The following is a 20,279-nucleotide window of genomic DNA, read 5'->3' as shown; positions in this document are numbered from 1 at the left end:
AGACTGATCCCGCCCACCGGCCGAGGAGACCTAAAGCGCATGCGCATTAGCGCTCCCCATAGGAAAGCATTGAAAACTAATTTCAATGCTTACCTATGGGGATTTGAACGATGCTGGAGGTCCTCACACTGCGTGAGGACATGGAGCGACACTCTAGCAAGGAAAATCCTTGCTACAAATCAGGAAGTGACCTCTAGTGGCTGTCTAGCAGCCACTAGAGGTGGAATTAACCCTGCAAGGTAATTATTGCAGTTTATAAAAAACTGCAATAATTACACTTGCAGGGTTAGGAGTAGTGGGAGTTGGCACCCAGACCACTCCAATGAGCAGAAGTGGTCTGGGTGCCTGGAGTGTCCCTTTAAGTATTTTTCAAACAACAGAGTATTTCCACATCTTCAATTTCTTTTCGATTTTATATTACTAACACAGTAGCCTAACATACAAAGTAATGATTTGAAAGGTTTCTATGAAGCAACAAATAGTTTGAAAGGTTTCTATGAAGCAACAAATACAATCATCACAACTTAGATGTGTGACTCTTGAGTTCCAGGTGATCCTCCATATGTAAAAGTTTAAAGCACATTTTTTCTTCTTTGATTCATTTTGAAGAAAGAAATTTAGATGTTTTTTTTTCAAACATATATGTATTATATTTATTGCACTATATATTTTTCGTTTTTTTCTCCCACAGGGGTTTTTGCATTTGGCCTATTTGCCACAGATATTTTTGTTAATGCTGGCCAGGTAGTAACAGGCAACTTGACTCCCTATTTCTTGACGGTGTGTAAACCAAACTACACTGGAGCAGACTGTCTTGCTCATCATCAGTTTATCAACAGTGGAAACATCTGTACTGGTGAACCTGAAGTTATTGAGAAGGCCAGAAGGTCATTTCCTTCCAAGCACGCTGCTCTTAGCATTTACGCTGCACTATATGCGACGGTAAGTCACACACATCACACTGCATTAACATGCATTGTTAAATGTTCCCATGGAGTTCGCTGTAATAGCTGGTTTAATACCTGTATCTCCCACAGCACAATTTTATTTAATATATAACTATTCGTATAATTTACTTTAAATTGTTTTGTGTTGCTAGGCAGCCATTAAGTGTAAGTCATTTTAAACAGTCTTTAACTATTACAGTACGAGAAAAGTGTGTGAGGTAGAGTGCAGTGTGAGTATTTTATCATACAGGGACCTTAAAAGGAAATACAGTTGAAAATAAAGTCTGTATGGCTTTTGTATTTTCTATAGACCCAATAGAGCCAATATTTGTGCCTTTATTTTCTATAGACCCAATAGAGCCAATATTTGTGCCTTTGTGGTTATGGTCTTCATCCAACTCACTTCACATGAGGTGGACAAATGGATTGGCCTATTCATAAAGGCATTATTCAGTTACAATTTCTCAACATCAACTCAAACTGGGTGGAGAAAAAGGTCGGCTGATCTCTGAGGCCTTAACTGGTTATACTTGGGGTGCAGGTAATCATATGTTAGTTTTCCCTTAAATCCCATATCTGTCATGCATCAACCTGGGATGAAAGAGCCACTTGGCTCTCTCTTGGTAAATGGTGGGGTCACACAGAAACCATATTAATTTGTATTAGTGGAAACGCTATATAGCATAGACAGCACACTATGTTATATAGCTAAACAAGAAACAACGCTATAACTCCGATATTCACAGTGAGCTGTAGTGGTTATGGTGCTTGGAATATCCCTTTAAAATTCCATAGGAGAGAAATCAGAGATCTCCAGGCAAGACAATTTTCAAACTTTCCCATTATTCCAATTAGCATTGATTGGAAAAGAACTTGCTAGCCAGCCACCACATTAACAAAAACAAAATGTTAAAAATAAAAAGTCTTTGGTGGGAGAAATGAGACTTGGATGTTAGAATGCTCTGATTGGTTTGCCAACCAATCAGAGCACTCTGATTGATATTACGTAGCCTAGAACATTTCCCACATGATGTAATAACTGACATAGCTTGGGAAAGCTTTTATAAGTGCTTTCCCCAGAACGAGAGCTTTTTTTGCAAATCTTTTTTTATTTTCACTAGTTGCCTTGGGGATTTATGGATTTTAATTTGGCCCTTTTCGGTGTTGAAGAAAAGAAAAATTAGAAGAAAGAAGTCATGGTCATAAGTATAATATAATTTAAACAGCTATTAGTTTTATTAGCCCCCCTCTCTATTAGTAGGATCAGGGGAAATGGGGTGTCCATGGGTGTGGGCCTCAGGAGGGACTAGATCTCCCCAATGGGTGGCAGCCATTATGGCCCCCACCCACTGCCAATGGGAGCGGCCCTGGGCGTAAACTTGGTGCTCCTACCTTTTAAAAGTATAGTTAAGGTCCCCGTCTGATGGCATGTGGGTGAACATTGATCTGTGATTTTTTTTTTTATGTCCTCTTACCAATGCCCACGGGTGGGGGTAGAGAGGAAGGGACAATGTACCCCTCAGTTATTTTAGTTGCCCCATCTTCATGGGATGGGACCATTCTAGCAACTTGACAGCAACAGATTTTTTTAAAAATCTGTGCCTAGATTTTAAATATTTGGTATGGATTTCATCTGTCCGACAGTGGTCAGTCTGACGGAAATCAGGACCAAATTTAGGTCCCATTTGGGCCTGAAGTGCAAAATTGGGTAATTGTTGAATAGTGTGAAAAATGAATGGCTCCATATGCAGCTGGATGGTTTTAGACTTTTCAGACTTTAGTGAATAACCCCGACATTGTTCCGTTCTGAAATGCCAATTATTAGTTTGTTAATTGTTTGCACTTATTGAAAGAAAACAGTAAGCATAGTATTTTGAAAATAGAACAACCTAAAACATTTTTGAAGGAGCATTGGTGCCCTCTAGTGCATTCTTATATTACTACAAAGACTATTATCTTTATAAAACATTTTCTGATGCAGCTTGTAATACTGTATGTAAAATTGCTCACACATTACATCCTTAGTAATCCTTACATCAGGAGATGAACGTGTTCTATACCTATCCTTCCATTCTTTCATTCATTGATTGAGAACATCATCTAAGTGGTTTCACTCAATGGATGAACCTTTGTGAATTATATGAAAAATACACAGAAGTTACACTTAAATATCCCAGTAAGTGAAATGTTTAATACTTAAACGCTGCTCACACCATCACTTCAAACTTTTGAAGGGTCATAGTGCTTGGAGTAATCCTTTAAGAGTAATGGAAGTTAAAAGCTCATGCATTCCCCAATAATATATTGATATTTGAAACAATGTAGTCTCTGTTAAGCTCCTGCTCTATCACAGCTCAGATGGTATTTTGCCCACTTACTATGGTTGTCAGATTCCTGCGTACCTTTAATGGTAGAAAGGTCATGCACTGCAGGCTTTAGTAAACCGTGAACAATAGTATAATTCTAGCTAGTCAAAATCTTGGCTATATCTTGGGTTTATGAATTCTCTGAAAGCTCTGGAAGTTTTGTTTAAATACATAAGTGTGTTAGTGTGAGTTTAGGCATGTATAAAAATATGTGCATATGTGTGTTTATGTGTGCATATGTTTGCATTCTGATAAAATATCAAATAACGATCCGTCCTTTAATGGTTTATGAAATTTTCGAGATCTGCCAAATATTATGGCAAAAAAATGTTAGATATATTTTTATTTAATTCCATTGGATTTTTTTTTATATGCATTAACTTATTAATTCATATTCTTTTTCAGATGTACATCACAAGTACAATTAAAACGAAGAGCAGCAGACTAGCAAAGCCAGTACTGTGTCTCGGAACCCTTTGCTCTGCATTTCTAACAGGGCTTAACCGTGTTTCGGAGTACAGGAACCACTGTGTAGATGTCATAGGAGGTTTCATCCTAGGAACTGCAGTAGCTTTGTTTCTAGTAAGTATGACATCTTCATTAACTATAATTCCAGACTTTTTTTACCTTCTACATTTTACATTAAACCTAAAATGTTCATAACTAGGCTTATTATCCCAAAGTCTTAAATCTTGATATTATTACTATAGAAACTATTTGTGTTTAAGCCATGTGTTCACATAATTGCTTCAGTTGGCAAAACCTGTAAGTCTGTGAATAATCATTACAGCACAAAATAAGTCCATGTATTTAGTCCTGACAACTGATGGCCTGACGCTACCTCTAAAAGACTTAATCACTCACAGGTGCTTTTTGCTCCAGTTACTTATATCTATATATTGGTACCAGAGCGCTCTGTTTTTGCCACGTCCATCAACCAACTCCCTCATCCAAGTTAGAATCCCTGACCGGACATCCAGGTCAAGTTCCCACATATGCATTCAATCTATGCAATTTTTAATCTACTCATTAAATTAACAAATCAAACAGATAGCAGTTTAATTGTATGCACTGACTGCTTTCCAAAATAAAAAAAATCTTTCTTTACAGTATGATTTGCTTTTTAAAAGAGATATTTGAATGTCACCTCCAAAAAAGCTAAATTTGTTCATTAAAGGAACACTCTGGGCACCATACCAACGTTCCCAATTTAATCTCAAAGTCTTCTCTCCAGTGCCATTTGTATAGCACCTGTACTTCTGTGTCTCTCAGATTCTTCAAACAGAAAGCCATGGACTCCCTTGAACAAAGACACTGCAGATTGTCCATAGCTCAAAAAACTGTTTGAGAAATGTAAATATTTTTCTCAAGCTACTGATTGGTGTATTGAATCAGCTGTTGCTATGGGCCAATCAGCGGCATCCCTGTCCAAGGCAGTTGAACATTTTGTGCCTGGAGAATTTTAGAAAAGCAAAAGGGCAGGGGCAGAGGTAAATGGCGCTGCAAGGAAAACATTGGGGTTTAACTGTTTATGAACAGCTTAAGCCCTAAATGTAAGCCAGCACCATAATTAATTCAATTAAATTGTTCTGGTCCCAAAGGTTCCTTTTAAGCATTGAAACTAATTACAGGAATAGGCATGGCAGTGTTTGCAGACATAAATGTACAACTTTATCACAAGATGGTGTTGGTAGCACCGACAATACAAAACACATGATTTAAGAAAAAATGTATGTAACATTTACAAACCGAAATACAGAAAGAAAGACAGCTTGCCGTCTCTCACTGCTGTACAAACTTGGTTTCAAATTATTGATAAAAATATTGGCCAAGATAAAAAAAATACCCTTGACCAGTAAAAAAAAATATGGTTCTGTTTCATTAAGTAATCGTGTGTACAATACATTTTTCTTTATCACCTACACCCTCTTTTCTTTGCTCTGCCTATTCCGCCACAATGCACCTCTCTCTCCTCAATCACCTTTTAAGACAGTTATTCAATTACCTGTCGATCATGTTTTCCATTTACACTTTTGCCTTACTTTAGCATGTTATGCGGAGCCTATCACTTAACTTTGCTCTTGTTTCTCATCAATCTGTGGATTTTTAGATTTAAATTCTGTTATGCATTACATTCTACTGAGAAATATAATTTCACCTTTCTGCCGTGGAATGTGAATCAACCTCTGTAACTTTATGTCCTTCTTATGTGCTCTACATTCACACAACCTACATTTATTGGTAAGGAAGTAGGAGTTTACTGCATGCATTAGAGTGGCCAAATCCATAGATTATTTCAGAAATAACACAGATATAACATTATGTTAACTTCATCATTTTATACTGCAGGTAAGTCATTACTGCAGAAAATTGCTTGATAAAATTTTATTTCTAACTACCAAACACATAATAAATGCAGGACATAGTGTAATTATATTCAAAGCAAAAATATACAAGCTCACATATGCCGATAAATACATTATTTAAGGTTATAATTATTAATATTATAAGCATTATTAATAAATGTACATTTACATTATATTGTCTTTGTGTATTTTTGAATGCATACATATGTTATTTATTTATTTTATTTGACATTTGTTATATAAGTTAATATATAACAAATAAAAATGTTATTAAGGGATAATATTCAAGAATTCCTTGAGAAGAACATGGTTATTAGCCAAAATCAGCATGGTTTTATGAAGCACAGGTCATGTCAAACTAACTTGATTGCATTCCATTAAGTAAGTAGGAGTATATATCAGGGTGTTGCAGTTGATGTGATCTATGTGGATTTTGCCAAGGAGATTGATACAGTTCCACACACTAGATTAGTGTTTAAACTCAAAGAAATCAGTCTAGATCAGGGGTCCTCCAACTGTGGCCCTACAGTTGTTGCTGGACTACAACTTCCATGATTCTTTGAATTACATTGCTTGGCAGAGAATCATGGGAGTTGTAGTTCAGCAACATCTGGGGGGCTGGAGTTTGAGAACCCCTGGTCTAGATGAAAATTCTTGTTCTTGGGTAGAACACTGGCTTACAAATACAGTGAGTTGTCATTAATGGTACATTTTCAAGCTGGACAGATGTGGCAAGTGGTGTCCCTCAGGGTTCTGTTCTGGGACCCCTTCTATTTAATATGTTTATAAATGATCATGCAATAGGCATTAAAAGTCATGTTTCAGTGTTGGCAGATGACACAAAACTCTGTAAAGTAAGACAATATGTTTAAGATTTTACTTTGCTGCAGAGGGATTTAGATAGATTGGGGTGCTGGGCACTCCAATGACAGATTACATTGAATGTAGATAGATGCAAAGTTATGCACTTTGGGGTAAACATGGAAACATAGAATGAAACGGCAGATAGGAACCATTTGGCCCATCTAGTCTGCCCAATTTTCAAAATACTTTTATTAGTCCCTGGCCTTATCTTATATCTAGGATAGCCTTATGCCTATTCCATGCATGCTTAAACTCCCTCACTGTGTTAACCTCTACCACTTTTAAGCATATGTAACTATGTAATATCTCTTTTTAGGTCATATCTGGTTTATTCATGCTCTGTTTGAGCAGCAGTCTTTAATTCCTCTTTAGTCATATGTAATGCTTATTTTCTAAGACCACGTAAAATATTATCAATGATAAATGCCTCTTAACTGTTTTTTTTTTTTTAAATGGTCTGCACTTGTGCACAAGGTCTGGATTTAGGAACATGCACTAGTTATCAGTACCCTCATGGTATTTAAGAGGTTATTTTGCCTAACATCATAAAGATGCCCGTCTTCACTGGGCATGGATAAGTCAGGAGAATCAATTGGAAGAGGTGTTCAAATTTAGGTATAATATGCATTTTTTTATTTTCAATAATAATACAAAATTAATACAAATCAGGTATTGATATTCTTTGCAATACTCCTACTGCACATATACTATTTGGAATGAAGTCATTATTATAGAATGCTGCAGGGTTAGGTGTAAAACTATATTTGATTTACCAATTGGCAGAGATTTAAATTTGCTTTTAGAGCTGCTTAAAAAGTACATAATGTATTATTATACCATATATTAATATCCCTAAGCCTTATGATGCATAATATAATTTTATGAACACACCATTCAAAAAAAAAATCATCTTTTAAGCAGAGGAGCACTTTGGTCACATAAAATGTTATTGCTATCAAAAATCCACTTTACCAATAGCATATAACAGATCAAATTGTCAGTTTTTCCATTACATGCTACCTGAAAGTATAAACTGTGATTCGATAGTATGAGTTATTTTTCAATGTGAGGATGGTGCTTAGAAATCTATCAAGGTATTCTGCTACTATATTAATACTTAGCGTTCAGCAAATAAATATTTTAATTTAAATACCGTAACCATAGCTAAATTTGAATGGCAGGAAATTGCATATGCTACAATCTTCATTTGTGATTTTATGATAGAAAAAAAAGTTATTGGCATCACATGGGGCATCACTGTGAACAGTATTATTTGCTTGAATGACAGTTCGACCCACTTCTGCTCCAATGCTTTAATCACATTATTTATGCTGTAAAAAACTTTTGACCGTTTAAAAAGACTAGTACAGCTTATTGTCCTATTATAAACCAAGACAGGCTTTTGTTACCAAGATATTATATCGACATGATTACAATGAAGACGTTCAAGCACATTCATAGGGATAGTTTTTAGTGCCTTTGCTATTCTATGTAAGAGGGATTTTAAAGGCAGTCTGTCATCTAGTCAGACTAATTTCCCTTAAAGATTCCATTAGAAAAAAAGGTCATGATGGTCATATGAATACAGAAAAAAGTATATCACAATTTCTACTTTCTATCTTTTCCAATACCCTTACAGATTGATTTACTAGAGCCTATTACTGAAATAATTGGTTCTGCAGCAAAGCTATGCCAAAAATGTTATCCATTAACTGACATAACTTTGCTGTGATGCCAGTTAGTAAAAGGTTCCAACCAGAGTTACAGTGCTCCTTTTGAAACTATAAAAGATGCAATGCCATTTGGTATTCACTGAATGGGTTTATAGTTTCACATATTCCACCAAGGGCTGTAAACGGCAAAGCAAGAAACAGTAAAGCATGTTATTTGGCCGATTAAAAAAAAATGCAAACTGTAATAAGCACAAGGGTCCAGTTAAGCATTAAGACACCGGGTGCAAGTCGATTATTTTGAAATATGAATCACAGAATATGCTGTAAATAATAAATTATTAATAATAATCTAAATCTATGGAAAGTCGGAAAGTCCAAAGCTCAAATTCTTGAGATGGCTTCTGTTATAAAGATACGCGAGTGTTCTTACAAAATAAGATTGAAGTTTGCATCATGATAATATTTCTTTTAGAAAACATGTCTGTTTTTCATTCCCTGCAGGGTCTGTGTGTTGTGCACAACTTCAAAGGAACACGTGGGTCCCCATCTAAACCAAAACCTGAAGATCCAAGAGGATTGCCCTTAATGGCTTTTCCGAGAGTTGAAAGTCCTCTTGAGACTTTAAGTGCACAGGTATTGTATTACATTATAATATGTGCTTATCTATTTCTTGTGTATCCCAGGCATACCTTGTCATGTGTTTGCCACCCCTTGTAATTCACACCTTCTGTCTCTACAAGTTAAGGTTGTCTTATTTCTTTCACACCCATGTGTTTTATTACCTGCCTTACCCCTAATACAGAAATATTTTCCCCAGCCCTCCACCCTATCCCTTCCATCTCCTACACAGCCAAATGACAGTTTCCCTGACCATCACCGCTGCTGTGAGCTGTAAACTTGTAATGTGTTAAAAACACAACAAATTTAAAATGAAGTTTTTTTGAATGTCCCAGTAATAATAAAAAGATGGACAATATCAATGCATTCAAACTTGTTTAGTGCTTATGGCGAAAAGGTGATCTACCCAATTCAAACTGTAGGTTTTTAAGAATATGGATGATGCAAGGGGAATTTAAAGGCTGTTTTTAGCAGTTTACACATTTTATTTCCTCACAAACTGACAAATCAGCTTAGGATTGTAGTCACATTCAGCCCCTGACAGCCCCTATAAGTGCCATCCATCTGTCTAATATGCAAATGGTAAAGGTTTCTTCTTTAAATTGCTTTTAAATTACTTTTAAAGTGAGATAGAAGCAACAGAGTATAAGTTGTTTGGCCATTCAAATCATGTTTTATTTTATTTGCATATTCATTGGGTATCCACAAGTATCAAATAGGTAATTTGGACTTTGGTACCAATGCACTCTTCTAGTTTGTTAATTCATAAGAAGAAAAAGCTCCTATGCATTGCTAAGTTTTTTTTTTTGTTTTTGTTTTTTGTGCTTAAGAGGTTTTTAAATGTACACTCTTGAATAAAGTGACCTTTATTTTTAACCCTGCAATGTAAAGCATTGCAGTAATTTAGAAACTGCAATGTTTATGTTATAGGTTTAAATCCCCCTTTTTTGGCTGTCAGAAAGTGCCTGGCTGCTTAAAATTATCATTCACTTGCAAAGAAAGCAAGTAAAAGATAATTTGTGAATGTATATCCTGCCAAATTTTAATAAAACCAGTGCTTTGAGAATATTCTAAATCCTCTGTATGGGATTTGGATGTAAAAACATTGATTTTAATCCGGACAGTGAATCCATCCAGGCAATTTTTAAAAATGTGCTTTGCCCGAATAGAATTGGCTTTAGTAAATATATGAATATCAGAATTTTTTCATTTTCACTGGATTTTGTCCATCCGGACAAAATCCTGTCTTTAAATGAAATCAAGAGGGCTGCACTCACCTGTACTCACCTATCATGTTGGAATACTGCCCTGCAGCCCAGTCTCCGAAGGGAGGGGATCATGCTCCCCATTGAAAAAAAATGTATCTTCACCTGCGTGTCTTTTACCCCCCTTTTGACTAACTTACCCCCTTTAGTGTTTTATATCCCATTTTGTATGTCTTGCCCCCCCTTTTATCCTTTGTGTGTCCCCTTTGCTGTATTTTATCTCTCCTGTGTCTCTTAAAACCCTCCTTGTGTATTTTTTACTTCCCCCAGCCCCTTTGCCTTTCTCTTTCTTCCCCACAGCCCTTTTGTGTGTCTTTCGTCCCCCAGCCCCTTTGCCTTTCTCTTTTCTCCCCCCAGCCCTTTTGTGTGTCTTTCGCCCCCCTGCCCTTTTGTGTGGCTCTTTTTCCCCAACATATTTGTGCGTCTTTTTATCCCAGTGCCTTTGTGCATCTCTTTCTCCCCCTAGCCCCTTTGTGCTTCATTCTCCCCCACAGCCCCTCTGTGCTTCGTTCTCCCCCACAGCCCCTCTGTGCATCTTTCCCCCAGCCCCTCACCCTTCTGTGCGACTCTTTCTCCCCCAGCCTCTTTGTGTTTGTCCCCCCTCAACCCCACTGTATGTTTATTTGTGCCACCCAGCCCTCCTGTGTCTTTTAATATTCTCCCGTACCTTTTATTGCCCCCCCCCCTCCACTCCTGTGCCTTTTATTGTCCCTCCTGTCCCTCCTGGCGCCTTAGGGTAGTGCCGGCCCTGCACGCTTGACACCATCTGAACCAAATATGTTTATTTTGGTCTCATCAGGCCACATGACTGTTTGTGGGCTTTCTTGTGCATCATCCTTAGAAGAGGCTTCCTCCTGGGATGACAGCCATGCAAACCAATTTGATGCAGTGTGCAGCGTATGGTCTGAGCACTGACAGGCTGACCCCCCACCACTTAAACCACTGCAGCAATGCTGGCAGCACTCATATGTCTATTTCCCAAAGTCAACCTCTGGATATGACTCTGAGCACGTGCAATAACTTTTTTAGCTGTCCATGCTGAGACCTGTTCTGAGTAGAACCTGTCCTGTGAAACCGTGCTGAAGCTCAGTTTCAAGGTCTTGGCAATCTTCTTATAGCCTAGGCCATCTTTATGTAGAGCAACAATTCTTTTTTTCAGATCCTCAGAGAGTTCTTTGCCATGGGGTGCCATGTTGAACTTCCAGTGACCAGTATGAGAGTGTGTGAGAGTGATAACACCAAATTTAACACACCTGCTCCCCATTCACACCTGAAATGAATCACATGACACCAGGGAGAGAAAATGGCTAATTGGGCCCAATGTGGACATTTCCTTTTATGGGTGTACTTACTTTTAGTGATGTACCGAACTGTCCGCCGGCGAACATTTCCTGGCGAAATTAGCGTGTTCGCGTTCGCCGCGGCGGGCGGACACATGCGCAGTTCGATCCGCCCCCTATTCGTCATCATTGGGCAAACTTTGACCCTGTGCCTCTCGGTCAGCAGACACATTACAGCCAATCAGCAGCACTCCCTCCCTTCCACACCCTCCAACCTCCCTCCCAGCATCCATTTTCGATTCATTCGGAAGATGCATGCTTAGTGAGAGGAGGGAAAGTTTAGCTGCTGCTGATTAGATAGGGAAATTGATAGCTAGGCTAGGGTATTCAGTGTCCACTACAATCCTGAAGGACTCATCTGATCTCTGCTGTAAGGACAGCACCCCAAAAAGCCCTTTTTAGGGCTATAACATCAGGCTGCTTTTTTTTTTTTTTTCCTGTGTAATGTAATTGCAGGTGCCTGCCTGCCAGCTTCTGTGTGAGGTTCACATTGGATACTGTGCCTATTTGCCCAGTGCCACCACTCATATCTGTTTTAACAATAGGTTAAGCTTTACATTTAAAATAAATATTTATTTTTCACTGTAATAGAAGAGCAGTTGCCTGCCTGCCAGCTTCTGTGTGAGGTTCACATTGGATACTGTGCCTATTTGCCCAGTGCCACCACTCATATCTGTTTTAACAATAGGTTAAGCTTTACATTTAAAATAAATATTTTTTTTTCACTGTAATAGAAGAGCAGTTGCCTGCCTGTCAGCTTCTGTGTGAGGTTCACATTGGATACTGTGCCTATTTGCCCAGTGCCACCACTCATATCTGTTTTAACAATAGGTTAAGCTTTACATTTAAAATAAATATTTTTTTTTCACTGTAATAGAAGAGCAGTTGCCTGCCTGCCAGCTTCTGTGTGAGGTTCACATTGGATACTGTGCCTATTTGCCCAGTGTCACCACTCATATCTGTTTTAACAATAGGTTAAGCTTTACATTTAAAATAAATATTTTTTTTTCACTGTAATAGAAGAGCAGTTAGTGGTCTGCAAGCGTCTGTGTTTCAGGCCTACTTCAGCGTGTGCTCTGCAGACCTGTGCCAGCGTGCTTTGACAGTTGCCACTCATATCTTGTGTCTCTATAGCGTGCTTTTACAACCAAAATGTTGTTTCCACTGTAATAGAAGAGCAGTTGCCTGCCTGCCAGCTTCTGTGTGAGGTTCACATTGGATACTGTGCCTATTTGCCCAGTGCCACCACTCATATCTGTTTTAACAATAGGTTAAGCTTTACATTTAAAATAAATATTTATTTTTCACTGTAATAGAAGAGCAGTTGCCTGCCTGCCAGCTTCTGTGTGAGGTTCACATTGGATACTGTGCCTATTTGCCCAGTGCCACCACTCATATCTGTTTTAACAATAGGTTAAGCTTTACATTTAAAATAAATATATTTTTTTCACTGTAATAGAAGAGCAGTTGCCTGCCTGCCAGCTTCTGTGTGAGGTTCACATTGGATACTGTGCCTATTTGCCCAGTGCCACCACTCATATCTGTTTTAACAATAGGTTAAGCTTTACATTTAAAATAAATATTTTTTTTTCACTGTAATAGAAGAGCAGTTAGTTGTCTGCAAGCGTCTGTGTTTCAGGCCTACTTCAGCGTGTGCTCTGCAGACCTGTGCCAGCGTGCTTTGACAGTTGCCACTCATATCTTGTGTCTCTATAGCGTGCTTTTACAACCAAAATTTTGTTTCCACTGTAATAGAAGAGCAGTTGCCTGCCTGCCAGCTTCTGTGTGAGGTTCACATTGGATACTGTGCCTATTTGCCCAGTGCCACCACTCATATCTGTTTTAACAATAGGTTAAGCTTTACATTTAAAATAAATATTTTTTTTTCACTGTAATAGAAGAGCAGTTAGTTGTCTGCAAGCGTCTGTGTTTCAGGCCTACTTCAGCGTGTGCTCTGCAGACCTGTGCCAGCGTGCTTTGACAGTTGCCACTCATATCTTGTGTCTCTATAGCGTGCTTTTACAACCAAAATTTTGTTTCCACTGTAATAGAAGAGCAGTTGCCTGCCTGCCAGCTTCTGTGTGAGGTTCACATTGGATACTGTGCCTATTTACCCAGTGCCACCACTCATATCTGTTTTAACAATAGGTTAAGCTTTACATTTAAAATAAATATATTTTTTTCACTGTAATAGAAGAGCAGTTGCCTGCCTGCCAGCTTCTGTGTGAGGTTCACATTGGATACTGTGCCTATTTGCCCAGTGCCACCACTCATATCTGTTTTAACAATAGGTTAAGCTTTACATTTAAAATAAATATTTTTTTTTCACTGTAATAGAAGAGCAGTTGCCTGCCTGCCAGCTTCTGTGTGAGGTTCACATTGGATACTGTGCCTATTTGCCCAGTGCCACCACTCATATCTGTTTTAACAATAGGTTAAGCTTTACATTTAAAATAAATATTTTTTTTCCACTGTAATAGAAGAGCAGTTAGTTGTCTGCAAGCATCTGTGTTTCAGGCCTACTTCAGCGTGTGCTCTGCAGACCTGTGCCAGCGTGCTTTGACAGTTGCCACTCATATCTTGTGTCTCTATAGCGTGCTTTTACAACCAAAATTTTGTTTCCACTGTAATAGAAGAGCAGTTGCCTGCCTGCCAGCTTCTGTGTGAGGTTCACATTGGATACTGTGCCTATTTGCCCAGTGCCACCACTCATATCTGTTTTAACAATAGGTTAAGCTTTACATTTAAAATAAATATTTTTTTTCACTGTAATAGAAGAGCAGTTGCCTGCCTGCCAGCTTCTGTGTGAGGTTCACATTGGATACTGTGCCTATTTGCCCAGTGTCACCACTCATATCTGTTTTAACAATAGGTTAAGCTTTACATTTAAAATAAATATTTTTTTTTCACTGTAATAGAAGAGCAGTTAGTTGTCTGCAAGCGTCTGTGTTTCAGGCCTACTTCGGCGTGTGCTCTGCAGACCTGTGCCAGCGTGCTTTGACAGTTGCCACTCATATCTTGTGTCTCTATAGCGTGCTTTTACAACCACAATTTTGTTTCCACTGTAATAGAAGAGCAGTTGCCTGCCTGCCAGCTTCTGTGTGAGGTTCACATTGGATACTGTGCCTATTTGCCCAGTGCCACCACTCATATCTGTTTTAACAATAGGTTAAGCTTTACATTTAAAATAAATATTTATTTTTCACTGTAATAGAAGAGCAGTTGCCTGCCTGCCAGCTTCTGTGTGAGGTTCACATTGGATACTGTGCCTATTTGCCCAGTGCCACCACTCATATCTGTTTTAACAATAGGTTAAGCTTTACATTTAAAATAAATATATTTTTTTCACTGTAATAGAAGAGCAGTTAGTGGTCTGCAAGCGTCTGTGTTTCAGGCCTACTTCAGCGTGTGCTCTGCAGACCTGTGCCAGCGTGCTTTGACAGTTGCCACTCATATCTTGTGTCTCTATAGCGTGCTTTTACAACCAAAATTTTGTTTCCACTGTAATAGAAGAGCAGTTGCCTGCCTGCCAGCTTCTGTGTGAGGTTCACATTGGATACTGTGCCTATTTGCCCAGTGCCACCACTCATATCTGTTTTAACAATAGGTTAAGCTTTACATTTAAAATAAATATTTTTTTTTCACTGTAATAGAAGAGCAGTTAGTTGTCTGCAAGCGTCTGTGTTTCAGGCCTACTTCAGCGTGTGCTCTGCAGACCTGTGCCAGCGTGCTTTGACAGTTGCCACTCATATCTTGTGTCTCTATAGCGTGCTTTTACAACCAAAATTTTGTTTCCACTGTAATAGAAGAGCAGTTGCCTGCCTGCCAGCTTCTGTGTGAGGTTCACATTGGATACTGTGCCTATTTACCCAGTGCCACCACTCATATCTGTTTTAACAATAGGTTAAGCTTTACATTTAAAATAAATATATTTTTTTCACTGTAATAGAAGAGCAGTTGCCTGCCTGCCAGCTTCTGTGTGAGGTTCACATTGGATACTGTGCCTATTTGCCCAGTGCCACCACTCATATCTGTTTTAACAATAGGTTAAGCTTTACATTTAAAATAAATATTTTTTTTTCACTGTAATAGAAGAGCAGTTGCCTGCCTGCCAGCTTCTGTGTGAGGTTCACATTGGATACTGTGCCTATTTGCCCAGTGCCACCACTCATATCTGTTTTAACAATAGGTTAAGCTTTACATTTAAAATAAATATTTTTTTTCCACTGTAATAGAAGAGCAGTTAGTTGTCTGCAAGCATCTGTGTTTCAGGCCTACTTCAGCGTGTGCTCTGCAGACCTGTGCCAGCGTGCTTTGACAGTTGCCACTCATATCTTGTGTCTCTATAGCGTGATTTTACAACCAAAATTTTGTTTCCACTGTAATAGAAGAGCAGTTGCCTGCCTGCCAGCTTCTGTGTGAGGTTCACATTGGATACTGTGCCTATTTGCCCAGTGCCACCACTCATATCTGTTTTAACAATAGGTTAAGCTTTACATTTAAAATAAATATTTTTTTTCACTGTAATAGAAGAGCAGTTGCCTGCCTGCCAGCTTCTGTGTGAGGTTCACATTGGATACTGTGCCTATTTGCCCAGTGTCACCACTCATATCTGTTTTAACAATAGGTTAAGCTTTACATTTAAAATAAATATTTTTTTTTCACTGTAATAGAAGAGCAGTTAGTTGTCTGCAAGCGTCTGTGTTTCAGGCCTACTTCGGCGTGTGCTCTGCAGACCTGTGCCAGCGTGCTTTGACAGTTGCCACTCATATCTTGTGTCTCTATAGCGTGCTTTTACAACCAAAATTTTGTTTCCACTGTAATAGAAGAGCAGTTGCCTGCCTGCCAGCTTCTGTGTGAGGTTCACATTGGATACTGTGCCTATTTGCCCAGTGCCACCACTCATATCTGTTTTAACAATAGGTTAAGCTTTACATTTAAAATAAATATTTATTTTTCACTGTAATAGAAGAGCAGTTGCCTGCCTGCCAGCTTCTGTGTGAGGTTCACATTGGATACTGTGCCTATTTGCCCAGTGCCACCACTCATATCTGTTTTAACAATAGGTTAAGCTTTACATTTAAAATAAATATATTTTTTTCACTGTAATAGAAGAGCAGTTAGTGGTCTGCAAGCGTCTGTGTTTCAGGCCTACTTCAGCGTGTGCTCTGCAGACCTGTGCCAGCGTGCTTTGACAGTTGCCACTCATATCTTGTGTCTCTATAGCGTGCTTTTACAACCAAAATTTTGTTTCCACTGTAATAGAAGAGCAGTTGCCTGCCTGCCAGCTTCTGTGTGAGGTTCACATTGGATACTGTGCCTATTTGCCCAGTGCCACCACTCATATCTGTTTTAACAATAGGTTAAGCTTTACATTTAAAATAAATATTTTTTTTTCACTGTAATAGAAGAGCAGTTAGTTGTCTGCAAGCGTCTGTGTTTCAGGCCTACTTCAGCGTGTGCTCTGCAGACCTGTGCCAGCGTGCTTTGACAGTTGCCACTCATATCTTGTGTCTCTATAGCGTGCTTTTACAACCAAAATTTTGTTTCCACTGTAATAGAAGAGCAGTTGCCTGCCTGCCAGCTTCTGTGTGAGGTTCACATTGGATACTGTGCCTATTTGCCCAGTGCCACCACTCATATCTGTTTTAACAATAGGTTAAGCTTTACATTTAAAATAAATATATTTTTTTCACTGTAATAGAAGAGCAGTTGCCTGCCTGCCAGCTTCTGTGTGAGGTTCACATTGGATACTGTGCCTATTTGCCCAGTGCCACCACTCATATCTGTTTTAACAATAGGTTAAGCTTTACATTTAAAATAAATATTTTTTTTTCACTGTAATAGAAGAGCAGTTGCCTGCCTGCCAGCTTCTGTGTGAGGTTCACATTGGATACTGTGCCTATTTGCCCAGTGCCACCACTCATATCTGTTTTAACAATAGGTTAAGCTTTACATTTAAAATAAATATTTTTTTCACTGTAATAGAAGAGCAGTTGCCTGCCTGCCAGCTTCTGTGTGAGGTTCACATTGGATACTGTGCCTATTTGCCCAGTGTCACCACTCATATCTGTTTTAACAATAGGTTAAGCTTTACATTTAAAATAAATATTTTTTTTTCACTGTAATAGAAGAGCAGTTAGTTGTCTGCAAGCGTCTGTGTTTCAGGCCTACTTCAGCGTGTGCTCTGCAGACCTGTGCCAGCGTGCTTTGACAGTTGCCACTCATATCTTGTGTCTCTATAGCGTGCTTTTACAACCAAAATTTTGTTTCCACTGTAATAGAAGAGCAGTTGCCTGCCTGCCAGCTTCTGTGTGAGGTTCACATTGGATACTGTGCCTATTTGCCCAGTGCCACCACTCATATCTGTTTTAACAATAGGTTAAGCTTTACATTTAAAATAAATATTTATTTTTCACTGTAATAGAAGAGCAGTTGCCTGCCTGCCAGCTTCTGTGTGAGGTTCACATTGGATACTGTGCCTATTTGCCCAGTGTCACCACTCATATCTGTTTTAACAATAGGTTAAGCTTTACATTTAAAATAAATATTTTTTTTTCACTGTAATAGAAGAGCAGTTAGTTGTCTGCAAGCGTCTGTGTTTCAGGCCTACTTCAGCGTGTGCTCTGCAGACCTGTGCCAGCGTGCTTTGACAGTTGCCACTCATATCTTGTGTCTCTATAGCGTGCTTTTACAACCAAAATTTTGTTTCCACTGTAATAGAAGAGCAGTTGCCTGCCTGCCAGCTTCTGTGTGAGGTTCACATTGGATACTGTGCCTATTTGCCCAGTGCCACCACTCATATCTGTTTTAACAATAGGTTAAGCTTTACATTTAAAATAAATATTTATTTTTCACTGTAATAGAAGAGCAGTTGCCTGCCTGCCAGCTTCTGTGTGAGGTTCACATTGGATACTGTGCCTATTTGCCCAGTGCCACCACTCATATCTGTTTTAACAATAGGTTAAGCTTTACATTTAAAATAAATATTTTTTTTTCACTGTAATAGAAGAGCAGTTAGTTGTCTGCAAGCGTCTGTGTTTCAGGCCTACTTCAGCGTGTGCTCTGCAGACCTGTGCCAGCGTGCTTTGACAGTTGCCACTCATATCTTGTGTCTCTATAGCGTGCTTTTACAACCAAAATTTTGTTTCCACTGTAATAGAAGAGCAGTTGCCTGCCTGCCAGCTTCTGTGTGAGGTTCACATTGGATACTGTGCCTATTTGCCCAGTGCCACCACTCATATCTGTTTTAACAATAGGTTAAGCTTTACATTTAAAATAAATATTTTTTTTCACTGTAATAGAAGAGCAGTTGCCTGCCTGCCAGCTTCTGTGTGAGGTTCACATTGGATACTGTGCCTATTTGCCCAGTGCCACCACTCATATCTGTTTTAACAATAGGTTAAGCTTTACATTTAAAATAAATATTTTTTTTTCACTGTAATAGAAGAGCAGTTAGTTGTCTGCAAGCGTCTGTGTTTCAGGCCTACTTCAGCGTGTGCTCTGCAGACCTGTGCCAGCGTGCTTTGACAGTTGCCACTCATATCTTGTGTCTCTATAGCGTGCTTTTACAACCAAAATTTTGTTTCCACTGTAATAGAAGAGCAGTTGCCTGCCTGCCAGCTTCTGTGTGAGGTTCACATTGGATACTGTGCCTATTTGCCCAGTGCCACCACTCATATCTGTTTTAACAATAGGTTAAGCTTTACATTTAAAATAAATATTTTTTTTCACTGTAATAGAAGAGCAGTTGCCTGCCTGCCAGCTTCTGTGTGAGGTTCACATTGGATACTGTGCCTATTTGCCCAGTGTCACCACTCATATCTGTTTTAACAATAGGTTAAGCTTTACATTTAAAATAAATATTTTTTTTTCACTGTAATAGAAGAGCAGTTAGTTGTCTGCAAGCGTCTGTGTTTCAGGCCTACTTCAGCGTGTGCTCTGCAGACCTGTGCCAGCGTGCTTTGACAGTTGCCACTCATATCTTGTGTCTCTATAGCGTGCTTTTACAACCAAAATTTTGTTTCCACTGTAATAGAAGAGCAGTTGCCTGCCTGCCAGCTTCTGTGTGAGGTTCACATTGGATACTGTGCCTATTTGCCCAGTGCCACCACTCATATCTGTTTTAACAATAGGTTAAGCTTTACATTTAAAATAAATATATTTTTTTCACTGTAATAGAAGAGCAGTTGCCTGCCTGCCAGCTTCTGTGTGAGGTTCACATTGGATACTGTGCCTATTTGACCAGTGCCACCACTCATATCTGTTTTAACAATAGGTTAAGCTTTACATTTAAAATAAATATTTTTTTTTCACTGTAATAGAAGAGCAGTTGCCTGCCTGCCAGCTTCTGTGTGAGGTTCACATTGGATACTGTGCCTATTTGCCCAGTGCCACTACTCATATCTGTTTTAACAATAGGTTAAGCTTTACATTTAAAATAAATATTTTTTTTTCACTGTAATAGAAGAGCAGTTAGTTGTCTGCAAGCGTCTGTGTTTCAGGCCTACTTCAGCGTGTGCTCTGCAGACCTGTGCCAGCGTGCTTTGACAGTTGCCACTCATATCTTGTGTCTCTATAGCGTGCTTTTACAACCAAAATTTTGTTTCCACTGTAATAGAAGAGCAGTTGCCTGCCTGCCAGCTTCTGTGTGAGGTTCACATTGGATACTGTGCCTATTTGCCCAGTGCCACCACTCATATCTGTTTTAACAATAGGTTAAGCTTTACATTTAAAATAAATATTTTTTTCACTGTAATAGAAGAGCAGTTGCCTGCCTGCCAGCTTCTGTGTGAGGTTCACATTGGATACTGTGCCTGTTTGCCCAGTGTCACCACTCA

At 38.8% G+C, this 20,279-nt stretch overlaps 1 protein-coding gene across 1 annotated transcript in view; it reads left to right on the top strand.

Moving 5' to 3' along the window:
* The window catches only part of PLPPR1 (phospholipid phosphatase related 1), a 191,250-nt gene that overhangs the window by 144,237 nt on the left and 26,734 nt on the right, over positions 1 to 20,279 (top strand). The window contains exons 5-7 of the mRNA XM_063457253.1: positions 692 to 942; positions 3,719 to 3,895; positions 8,718 to 8,849. Of these exons, the coding sequence (XP_063313323.1) occupies positions 692 to 942; positions 3,719 to 3,895; positions 8,718 to 8,849 (560 nt within the window). The remainder of the gene's footprint in view (positions 1 to 691; positions 943 to 3,718; positions 3,896 to 8,717; positions 8,850 to 20,279) is intronic.

This window comes from Pelobates fuscus, chromosome 5, assembly GCF_036172605.1.
Source record: "Pelobates fuscus isolate aPelFus1 chromosome 5, aPelFus1.pri, whole genome shotgun sequence".
NCBI classification, from domain to species: domain Eukaryota; kingdom Metazoa; phylum Chordata; class Amphibia; order Anura; family Pelobatidae; genus Pelobates; species Pelobates fuscus.
This window is presented reverse-complemented; position numbering and strand designations above follow the sequence as displayed.